The sequence below is a fragment of the Bombyx mandarina genome, chromosome 03 (genome assembly GCF_030267445.1).
Source record: "Bombyx mandarina strain Sakado chromosome 03, ASM3026744v2".
NCBI lineage: Eukaryota > Metazoa > Arthropoda > Insecta > Lepidoptera > Bombycidae > Bombyx > Bombyx mandarina.
This window is the reverse complement of record NC_143210.1, coordinates 4092370-4103912: the sequence shown is the minus strand read 5'-3', so window position 1 is coordinate 4103912 and position 11543 is coordinate 4092370. Positions and strand designations below refer to the sequence as shown.

The following is an 11543-nucleotide window of genomic DNA, read 5'->3' as shown; positions in this document are numbered from 1 at the left end:
GCAATCGTTTTTTTTTTATTGCTTAGATGGGTGCACGAGCTCACAGCCCACCTGGTATTAAGTGGTTACTGGAGCCCATAGACATCTACAACGTAAATGCGCCACCGACCATGAGATATAAGTTCTAAGGTCTCAGTATAGTTACAACGGCTGCCCCCACCCTTCAAACCGAAACGCATTACTGCTTCACGGCAGAAATAGGCAAGGCGGTGGTGGTACCTACCCGCGCGGACTCACAAGAGGTCCTACCACCAGTAATTACGCAAATTATAATTTTGCGGGTTTGATTTTTATTACACGATGTTTTATTCCTTCACCGTATAAGTCAATCGTGAACGTTTGTTGAGTACGTATTTCATTAGAAAAATTGGTACCCGCCTGGGATTCGAACACCGGTGCATCGCTCAAAACGAATGCACCGGACGTCTTATCCTTTAGGCCACGACGCCTTTGATTTTCGTGTTGGTGTAATCATGGTGTAGTCGAACCTTTTAACACCCCCTTCGCTTAGGACATCATTAATATGTGGGCTAAATCGGTATAAAGGGCACCAAACCTTATGGTTAAGCAGTCAGTCCAGTCATCCGTCCACACTAAATAAAACACATGATTCACTTACAATAAATTTAATCATAATAATTATTTAGCAGAGCTTAAAAGTACATTTCAACGCCTTACACAACACACCCTCGGTCGGTCATTCATTTTTACCGTTTAAGAGCTCCAAATTAATATTATTAATGAAATTATTATTTTATTTAAAAAAAAAAACGGCTGTACCTATTGTTTTTTGGCAGTCACTACCTAAAATACTTAAATTACATCTAATCTAGACTAATTAGTTTATGATTTACAGCGGGCATGTCAAGGATGCTCTTAAAAATACCAAATTGAAATTTCAAAAAATAACAAGTCCTTGTGACGTACGGGAAATAAATTAAATGGGTTGTTTTTTTTTTGCTTACAGTTTACAATGGGATTGTGTAGTTCTTGCTTGTCATTATTCACATGATAATATTATCCTGGGAATATTAAAAGTATCGAGATTCATCTGAATGTAGAATCGATTATTTCTGAACAATGTTTTTGAAAGTTAGTTTAGAGATCTTTTCAAAACATTAACATTTTTATAGTTTGTTAAAAAAATTTACCATTCTTCATATTATACGTTTACTAACATTATCCTAAAGAAACAACATACAAAAATATATAAAAGCTATAATATTCTACGCCACAGACTCAATAAGGTTTCTTTTAAAAGATAGTGAAGTCACATCACTCGTTTTTTTTTATTGCATAGACAGGCTCAGAACCCATCTGGTGTTAAGTGGTTATTCGAGTTCATAGACCTCGGAATTATCAAGCTGTATTATTTTTAATTTATGGATAAATATATACTACTTTTTGAAATCATTCGCGCAATTAAAAATCACAAAATATAAACAGCATTGAAAGAAACAAATATTGTATTTGTAGCAAACAAGAAATGCATAAAACAGAAGTCTCATCTTAAATGTAGATATAAGTTTATCAACTCAGAGGCCATAGGTTTCTTGAATCTTTGTAGTAATTCGAAACAAATTTCGGGTACTGTCCACACCATTCCATAAAATTGTATGAAATTTTAATGTAAATAAGGTATATTATGTAGTAAGTTTTGTATTAGTGAAATTCTATTCTATCACGTATAAAAAATGAATGCATTATAATGAAAAGGCTTGATGGCTTGGGCTGTCTATTAAATTTTCAATATTTAACTATCAAATTGTTTCTGACTGGAATCTAGAGTGCCATTCGAAAATTCATACAAAAAAAACTTAATTATAATCCAGTTAGAACATTTTTTTCGTATTAACAAAATTTTTAATGATTCCAAACCAATTTGTTTCTCATTAAAACGTATTCATAATACTTAGATACCTTATTTTAAGACAAATTGAAATAAAATCACAATCTTACGAGTACACTGTTGGATAACGATCATTGATTAAGACATATTAAGTCTTGCACGTCTGACAAGAACTCTTAACTGATGAACACCTACCAATCAACTGGTAGTCGCCCTAATTAAAATATAATGTGAGTACAAATTGATATACTTTCAGAACTGTTCTTAATTTATAGATAGTAACATATATTTCAATCTAAGATAAGCCGTGAACAGGCAAATTTAGGCTCATCAGGTTTGAGCCCCGTGGGCTCACCTACTAGTTAAGGCTACGCTGATATAGCCTCTCAAGCCTATCAGCTTAGGTAGGAAAAAAAAAGCAAATTTATCTGTGCTCAATTAAATTTTTATGTTGGTGAAATAGATTGACTTAGGACCGTCACATGCAGACACCAATTGCCTAAAATATTAGAACAATTGCTAATGTTAAAGTTATATGTAGCCTATGTACATATTTGTATGCTATGTAACTATTCACTTTATAGATTTAGTGAGAAAGGATTTTCCTTCGTAATTTTTGGGAAAAGTTCGTATTTATCGTGCTCTCTCAAATAGCTTCAATACCCACCTTACAGCCGTAGGGGCAAGTCGCATCAGCAAACCAATATATGAGTCGTCTATTATCAAAGGTGGCAATCTGTGCATTTGGACGAAAAAATTTTATTGATATGTCAATACAGATTTATTTGAATATAATCGTCTCCTTCAAAGAATACGGTTCAAAACCTGCATTAAATAAAGGTTAATAGTTAACCTCTTATTTATCTAAGATGTCGTTCCGAAGAGTTTTGTGACTGCCAATGGAATACAAAGTCAATAATTCGTTTTTCTGATTTACCAATCATTGTCCAAAAGTCAGATTGCCGCCTTTGATAATAGTCGACTCATATATAGAGTGGTAATACGCAATAAATATTTGCTATAGATTTAATTACATTTTCAGATTACTTATAGAATGGTATAGCCATGCCGAAACCTCGAAAACGGTTAAAAAATCCAGTCCAAGGAATTATATTTAATATTAACCTGTACTTCCATATCGGAAAGTAGCAAATTCAAAAATAGCAACAACTCAAGAGTATTTTGACAAAGTTCAACAGCGAATTTCAAACGCAACTAGACCAACAATAAGAAAATTTTTGAACCAGGAAGAAGAATACAGAAATAATAAGAATAACACAAACAAAATTAAGCTGGGTAGACCAGACCACGCATGAAATTCTACCTAGATCTTAATGATTTTGATTATGCAGTAATACGGCGAATGGTTTATAACTTTCATCTGATTTATAAACAAGTCCCTACAATAACAGCACTAAGGTCCAAATTAATAGAAACGATGAATTTCAATGGATGAGATTTTGCACTAAGAAGAATATTTCGCCAAATGGGATTTTTATTCAAGAAAATTACTAATAATAGGAAAATGCTGATGGAAAAAGATGACGTTAGACTCAAAAGAGTAAAGTACGTAGACTTAATAAGGAAGTATAGATCTGAAGGCAGAGATATTGTGTATAATACTGACGAAACCTATGTTCACACATCCCGAACATAACAATTATTACTTAAAAATATCGGGAATTCATTTCGTATAATACCCTGGTAAATATCCCGTTTTAAGTAATAATTGTTATGGTTGTAGCATCTCTATATTATACAATGACATTATTCATTTTGACATTTGACACTAAACAATATAGTTCTTATTAATGGATATGAAAATGTCACTCATTTAATACGATCATTCATTGATAGTTCGGGTGTCATTGTATTCCGATAAAGACCAAGAGTTTTCCCGAAGGAAGATAATTTCTCACTACATCTATACTTGTATGTTTAATATACTGTTTACTCTCATTTCTCATTTTTCATACTTTTCAAACTATTTAGTTTGAAAAGTATGAAAAACGGGACAACTTTTTGCATTTAAATATTATAAATACAAAATTTTGTGTTAATTTCAATTAAAAGTAAAAAATGCTGTTTGTAATATTTCGAAAAAACTCAGATAATTAGCTAGAATAGCAGATCATTAGGTAGTTAAATTTCATAATTATATTTACAAAGCATTTTAATAAATGTCATTTTTTCCAACAAGATTTTAGTGTTTTGTATAACGTTTACATGATTAAATTTCTATAGAACTAAGAACAGTTCCGAAAACTTGTACCCCATTATTCTTCGATTGTAGCAGAGTTGTCTCACAGATTAACGATTAAAAAGTGTATGTTAAATAATGTTGTTATTTCACACTCTCCACACAGCACATGAGTCGTACAGACAGGACGACTAGCCGTGGTTGACGTTGACGGCCGACTCTAACTCCGACGCTGGCGTCTCCGGCTCCTCGTCGTTGTAGATGTTCTCAGCCATCTGCCACACCTGTACAGACACCGCACCGAATCAATGTACAACAAGCACCAAATATATATATTTTTCCTACCTAAGCTAAGAATCTACCACCAGATCGGAACCGCGACCCACTGAGAGGATCCGGCGAGAAACTCAGTGGGCTGCGTCTGTGGGTTAATTTATTCGTCGAGCTCTTCGTCGCAAGCGACGGGTTCGACGAGAACGATGACCTGTGCTTGGAGTACCTAAAAGCACCGATAAGAGGATCCGAGATGACGTGCCGATTTTTTTATTGCTTATATGGGTGGACGAGCCCACAGCCCACCTGGTATTAAGTGGTTACTGGAGCCCATGGACATCTACAACGTAAATGCGCCACCCACCTTGAGATATAAGTTCTAAGATCTCAGTATAGTTACAACGGCTGCCCCACCCTTCAAGCCGAGACGCATTACTGCTTCACGGCAGAAATAGGCAGGGTGGTGGTACTACCCGTGTGGACTTCCAAGAGGTCCTACCACCAGTAAATCTGGTGTGTTGGGTATGCGAAGGAACAAGCACCCAGCCTATTTGTGATGTGGTCATGCGTTCCAGCATAAGAAACACATGAGGAGGACGCAGGGACAGACTAGGTGATACAATTTGAGTAGACAATACAACTTCAGTATTCGACATCGCGTTTTGAGGTGAATGGCACTTTGTAAATAATAATGTGCTAGGGAGAAATTACACTATAGCAAAACAATTATATTTTATGCATTAAGATGAACTGTAATATTAATGTTTTCTGACAGCTTTCTCCCAACAGGTGCCAATCTAAGCTAAAAACATTCGAACTGTAATTATAGCATACCTGCATAATGTTATCCTCAGAAACGGAACAGATGACCCATGGTTCATTAGGGTTCCATGAGAAGTCAGATATCTTAGCGGTGTGTCCTCCATGTATGAACAATAATTCTGGGGGTCCATCTTCTGCATCTTCAGCTGTCTGTTCCTCGCCAATCTTTGATAAGTCCCATACATGGAGTCTAAAAATACAAGGAATAAAAAATAATTGATGCAATAATTATTGTCTCATACAGCAATCAGCAAATACATGTTTACGATTTTTAAAACCAGCTCAAAAAGCGGCTGTAAGCCCACAAAAAGTCTGAGTTTATATGTTTACTTTGTAACTTCAATTTCATATTATCTGTTTTCTTTTATGGGTGTTGATTTTATTATATCTACCGTTTATTACTAGTACTATTTTGGGGTAGGCAGCGGCTTGGCTCTGCCCCTGGCAAATCCATGGGCGACGATAACCACTCACCATCAGATGGGCCGTATGCTCGTCTGCCTACAAGGGCAATAAAAAAATAAAAAAAAAATATTTTGTGTTTTTGTCTGTATATGAAATGTTACAAAAATATTGAAAATACAATTATCTGTAATTTTACCTTCGGTCGGTACCACTGCTCGCGAGAATAGTTTCGTTGTGTGGCGACCATTGTACTTGGAATATTTCATCTTTGTGCGACTCGAACGAGTGTAGCTTTAATTTCAAATTGCGTAGATCCCAAAGCGCAACCTAGACGGAAATTATATTCATAGTTATAGTTTTTTTATGATATTAAAACTGTACTTTCATTTTTCAGTGTAACATGAGCTGATTGAATTCAAAGCTTGTGAACACAAGTTTCGCTAAATTACAAAAAAATTATATATAAATAAATATTACAATTAAATAATAAGCAAAACGCTACGTATGGATCATTCTAAAGTTTTGACTTGTTAGATGTGTATATTTGAATTAAAATTAGTAACATTACCGTTTTATCAGCACTGCCAGTAGCAAGAATGAACTCTGAATAGGGATTGAAACTGAGGCAGTTAACTTCAGCGGTGTGTGCATCCACTGTGTGAGATGGTTTCGATGTATTATTACATCTGTAATTATCATAATCGTGCTCTATTTTACTAATTATTACTACCATATATGCATACCTCATTATTACACTTAAACAAAATGTGTCATTATATCATAAAAAAAAAATTAAAGCTAATTATTAACAAGTAATGTAGGTCAATACCAAATACAAGTTATCTGCAGAAATATGTGAAAACAACCTCCTGTTTGTGTTATCATGCCATGATAGGAAAAGCAGTTTCATATACAAACTAATGATTTTATTATTATAACTGTCTTAAACCAGTCTCTTGGTTAGTGAGTATTGTACAATTCACAATTAATCAGTACGTCTTGAGCTTGTCTCATATGTAATGTTTTATATTTACAATTGTAACTTTACAAATGGTAGGCTGTGGCTTGGCTCTGCCCTACGCGTTGCCGACGTTCGTGAGCGACAGTAACCACTCACCATCAGGTGGGCCGTATGCTCGTCTGCCTACAAGGGGCAATAAAAAAAACCTCAAAAAGACTGTTGTTGGTGTTACCTGGTGTCCCATATCATCAGCTTCTGGTCGTCAGCCACGGATCCGAAGAGCGACTCGTGTAGCAAGTGCCACGCGACGTCCTCGACGACGGCCGTGTGGCCGGTGAACACGGACTTCGCTTCGATGACCCGCCCCTCCTTTGGCGTCGCGTTGATGTCCCACAGGCAGATTGTATGATCATCACTACACATACAACAATACACTCCATTAGACTAAACGCGAATAAAGAGACATTTTGTAACTCGGTATTCAAATGGCTAATGCCATAATGGCTTTGACAAACAATTTTAACAATCAGAAAAAATCCTTTAACAATTACATTTCAAAAAACATGTTATATTTTAATAATCTCAACAAGAACTATTACATGTTCAGACTTAGACTGGAATACAAAATGTATAATCACTACATAGTATAAAACAAAGTCGCTATCTCTGTCCCTATATATGCTTAAATATTTAAAACTACGCAACGAATTTTGATGCTTTTTTTTAATAGATAGTGATTGAAGAGGAAGGTTTATATGTATAATAACATCCATTAAATAGTAAAGAAATCAATAATAAATTACAGTTTCCGAAGCGAAGTAAGGGCAGGTCGCTAGTTTTATATTAAATATTAGGCTACAAACCTGGCTGATAAAAGATATCCATTAAGGTTTGGATTCCATGACAAGCCATAACCTTCTTTTTGATGACCACGCAATCTGTAATATAAAATGATATTGAATAGACATTAATAGATTGCTTTTTTCAAGGTACCTAAGAAAAAGGCAAATAAATAAAGAGCTTGTGAACCGATCTAATACACTTGATATTGATGTTTAAATTGTAATGTCAAAGGCTCAACAATTTTGTTTTTATTGCACTAGATAGCAAATGATGGTTCACTTTGTGATGTTATTATGAGAAGCATTTAAAGACTGAAAAACTCTGGTAAGCATTTCAAGTGGTGATGACTACAAAACTGACAGCTACAGTATAAATGAGCTGGATAATTTTGTGTTGTTTGTTTATTATCGCGGATTCAGTGTTTACCTTAGATCAGGATGGCACTCTCCAGAAGGCTCAGGTTTGGAGGGGTGCTTTGTATAATCAAAGACAAGTACATCAGACGACGGCGTCTTCGTTGCGATGACGCAAGGATTCTGGGGCATGTAGCGGGCCCTGTTCACTTCACCTTCATGGTTGATCTTAATTTCTATATCAATCTTGCCTGATACAGAACCAAAGCCTCCAAATTCTGAAGTAATAAAGAATACAATGAATAAAATTATGGATATGGCCAAATAGTATTTATTTTTCTATGTTGATTATAAGTGTAATGTGTGTCTGGTCTGGCACATCATACCATATTCAACGGTTTTATTTTATTTTACAATGAGTAAATGTCGCAATTAACCATAGTCAGAATTCACATATGGTCCTATATGGTGAACTATATCCTAATTCTATAAGCATGAGAAGAAACTTAAATAAATAATGTTTATGGATTATCTTAGCCTTTAAATTAGCATTTGCCATAAGGTATCTCCAATTCACAAACTTAAAACATATATATATATACTTTAGCTGCACTTTGTTATATTTTTTTAATTATTCACTTTTTTCACAGAAATAAAAGCTATTAAATTCATCATTCTTTATTATAACTTGAATTATTGAACAGGGTGAAGAAGCATATAGCCCTCTAGATAAGTAGTAAAACAGGATGACTTTTGTTTAATGTTTTATATGCCCTTATTAATGCACAAACGTGGAGTAGTTTACGGCCCAAGCTGTGGTGTGTTACTAGAACTTACTGACATCACAATGTGATTACCACCACTGATCTTGGGACATGAAGTGAGCTTTGAGTAGATGGCTATTTCATGACAGAAAAATTGCAAGATGGTAGTAATTACTGTCAATGTTGGAGTTTGAATATAAATGTAATGGCAGGCAACACTTGACACATGATTACAGATTTCGAATATTAGAATTATTTTAAATGTTTAAAAAACAGATGAGTGTCTTTTCATAAGAAAAAGTCAGTACTTCTCATCTAGACACGGTCAAAGAAACATGTAAGAGTTTTATAAAAATATAAAGATAATAATTTTATAATGGTGTAACAGTGTTCAAACTATCTGCAATATAATTATAATGAAGCAGTATGTTTCTATATAGTCCCTCATCACCTACAGAACCCAGTCACCTCAAATTTAACCGTCCAACAGTCAATATGCCTCACATCCAGTTCTCAAGTCAAAGTCTTTGTTGAACTCTCTGTGTATTCAGATAAATAAATGGTACTACATTAATGAAATATGAAAAGCGGGTGCCATTTTTTTGGAAAATACACGCTGTATTGGTCCCTCAACGACTTAGAAGAATTAAATGTTAATTAAAAACTTAAAAAATATATAAAAATATGCATAAGTGCTTTGTAGTTTTTAAATAACTCACAACATATAAATTGAGAATGAATCTCCTCCGTGTTAATTCTGTGGAACGTAACAGAACTTCCAACTACCTTCAATTTCAATTTGTCAGTTTGATTTTTTTCAATTCGCTTTTTATGTGCTAATACCTAGTTAAAGTCTAAGTTAGAAATTTAGGTCATGCTCATCACAAACCTCCTTTATCATTATCATAATGGCTGGCATCAAATTGTGCATCTTCATTAGGTAGTTGCACACTGGCGATCAGCAAGTGATTCTGTTCATCAGATGTGTGTGTTCCTAAGATAAGTCTGCACAAAAATATGTAAATGTAACATTTCGGCCCATTCATAGTAATTACTTATTACAATGGTAATGGTCTAAATTTATTTATATTGATATAATATGAAGTAAATTATTAAATAGAATTTTTATAGATTTAAATATTGCATTTTAGTTGTAAAAAACGTTAAGTTTGTTAGAAGAGTTTGTTTCAAGTATTAATTTCCCCACATGCATTTGAATTTACCTGTGTACAGAATAATCCTTTCCGTCTGGCCTGGTGACATCGGGGAGCCACTGGGCGGTGAGCGAGGGCCACTCCAGTGCATGGGTCATCACCAAGTCGTACAGAAATGGTGTATTTTTCTTCCATATTTTATATTCTTCGTTGATTACTCTCTCTTCAACCGCGTCATCGAAGGTTTCTACAATTTTTAAAATATTACTGATAGGCGAAGTGTGATAACCAAAAACTGTTAGCTGTCATTCCAGAGTCGGCAGATTAAAAAACACAAAGAAACAAAACCACTTCCAATACTTGATCATTTACCTCCGTCTCCTTTATCTCCCATTTTGTATGTAACAGAATTTATTTTTATGGAACTTCAAAGTAACTGTTATATCAGGCCGGCCCGGTAAAGGCGCCAAACAAAATTCTTAGCGTTGCTGTTTCTGTTTCCTGTTTCGACCACAGATCTCAAAAATTAAGTGTATTATCTATGCCACAGATCACCAATTTAAGTAAATTCGACCTCGCCATTCTCATGATGCAGCCATAGATTAGCATCGTCAGATGAAATATTAAATGAATTTGGAATTGTTCACTGGCTATGTTCTTCTAGCCTTCTTCTTCTTCTTTCTATCAAAGCTGCATACATTATTAGTCTTCGTATATTCCTTTTACTCTGTGAATGTTAAAATTGATTTTATAAAAATATGATTTTCAGGTAAAAGTGATATGAAAATATCATTTCACTTTCTACTTAAAAAGACATGGACTTGATCTCTAAATATGTAAAATGTATGTCTGGACTAGGCGGCTACGTTTTTGTATGACTAGGGTAATGTTGTATCAATGGTGTCTATAAGCTTACAAATGTAAATGTTCATTTTAAATCTTTGTAATGCAAAAAGCGTAATGTATTTGAAATGAATCTTTCTAAAAGTGATAATCAGGAAGGAGATACATAGTTGATAAATACCTTGCTTAACTAAATAATTTTTTAAATAATAATCATTACAATCCTATCTAGTAGTATCGTAATTGGTTGTTTTGTTTCAGTTAAGAAAAGCACCATCTATTCGATCTTTTCTCGAAGGTCACGTATGCGATTAGAAGCTTAGGCCTTAGTCGGACTATAATCATATATTATAAGCGTAATGCGATCGGCAATGCTTATTTACTGATGAGAACGCACAATGCTAGGCCATAGCGCTGGTTCTGTTTCTATTTATTTCTAGACTGAAGAGTGTAAGAGCCCACTCGATGAGTCGCGATATTCACGATTTAATGTCTGTAGGCACCGATATCACTTTCGCACCAATTATCTTTTTTTGTCCGTCCTCTTTGTTATTTCTATTCAATATTTTCTCATTTCTGGAGGTCCTCCAGCGTATGTACGTCGAACCAAGTTGCTGAATATACGTGCTGAATGTTCACAAAGTTAATATAAGTATTTTATTTTGTAGTATCTATCTCGTATCTCTAAGTAGTCTATGAGCGGGCCTTTTGGCGGGAACGTGAGGAGTGAAGTTGTGTGATTTGTTTTATTTTGTCTATTTAGTGTTTCTTCAGGTTTAAATGTGTAATAACGGTGGTTTATTACTGTTTAATATCGGTGAAAGTGCACAAATGCGGGAAAACGAAACAAAGCCGCTGGACGTAGCTTCTCGGGATCCTCTAAGAAGTCTGAAAAAATCTCAGTAAATGAGCACCATTTTACTGAGATTACATTTCATCCCAGTTGATTAATGTCTCAAATTAATCATCTTCATTTCACCCCATATTATCATTTTTCATAAAATTAAGAATACAAATTATAATAAGACGACTTAAAGGTCTTAGTAACCAGGTCATAAAATCCCTCAAAGAAGGTG

The 11543-nt window shown here is 34.5% G+C and overlaps 1 protein-coding gene across 1 annotated transcript; it reads right to left on the bottom strand.

Annotated features, from left to right (window-relative positions):
• Nucleotides 1-610: 610 nt before the first annotated feature.
• Caf1-55 (chromatin assembly factor 1 p55 subunit) lies at nt 611-10180 on the bottom strand. The gene is made up of 10 exons (XM_028185057.2): nt 9997-10180; nt 9694-9871; nt 9360-9475; nt 7780-7984; nt 7374-7448; nt 6743-6925; nt 6118-6235; nt 5746-5876; nt 5157-5334; nt 611-4333 (listed from the first exon to the last, which is right to left on the bottom strand). The coding sequence occupies exons 1-10, from the start codon at nt 10016-10018 to the stop codon at nt 4241-4243; spliced, it is 1299 nt and encodes a 432-aa protein (XP_028040858.1). The 5' UTR covers nt 10019-10180; the 3' UTR covers nt 611-4240.
• Between the last annotated feature and the right edge of the window lie 1363 nt (nt 10181-11543).

Bases quoted from the DNA above. Each gene is read 5' to 3' on its own strand.
- Caf1-55 (XM_028185057.2), bottom strand. From the start codon at position 10,018: ATGGGAGATAAAGGAGACGGAG. The intron at 7,985-9,359 runs GTTTGTGATGAG...TTATTACTTCAG, and splicing joins TTATGATAATGATAAAGGAG to AATTTGGAGGCTTTGGTTCT. The intron at 7,449-7,779 runs GTAAACACTGAA...TTTATATTACAG, and splicing joins GAGTGCCATCCTGATCTAAG to ATTGCGTGGTCATCAAAAAG.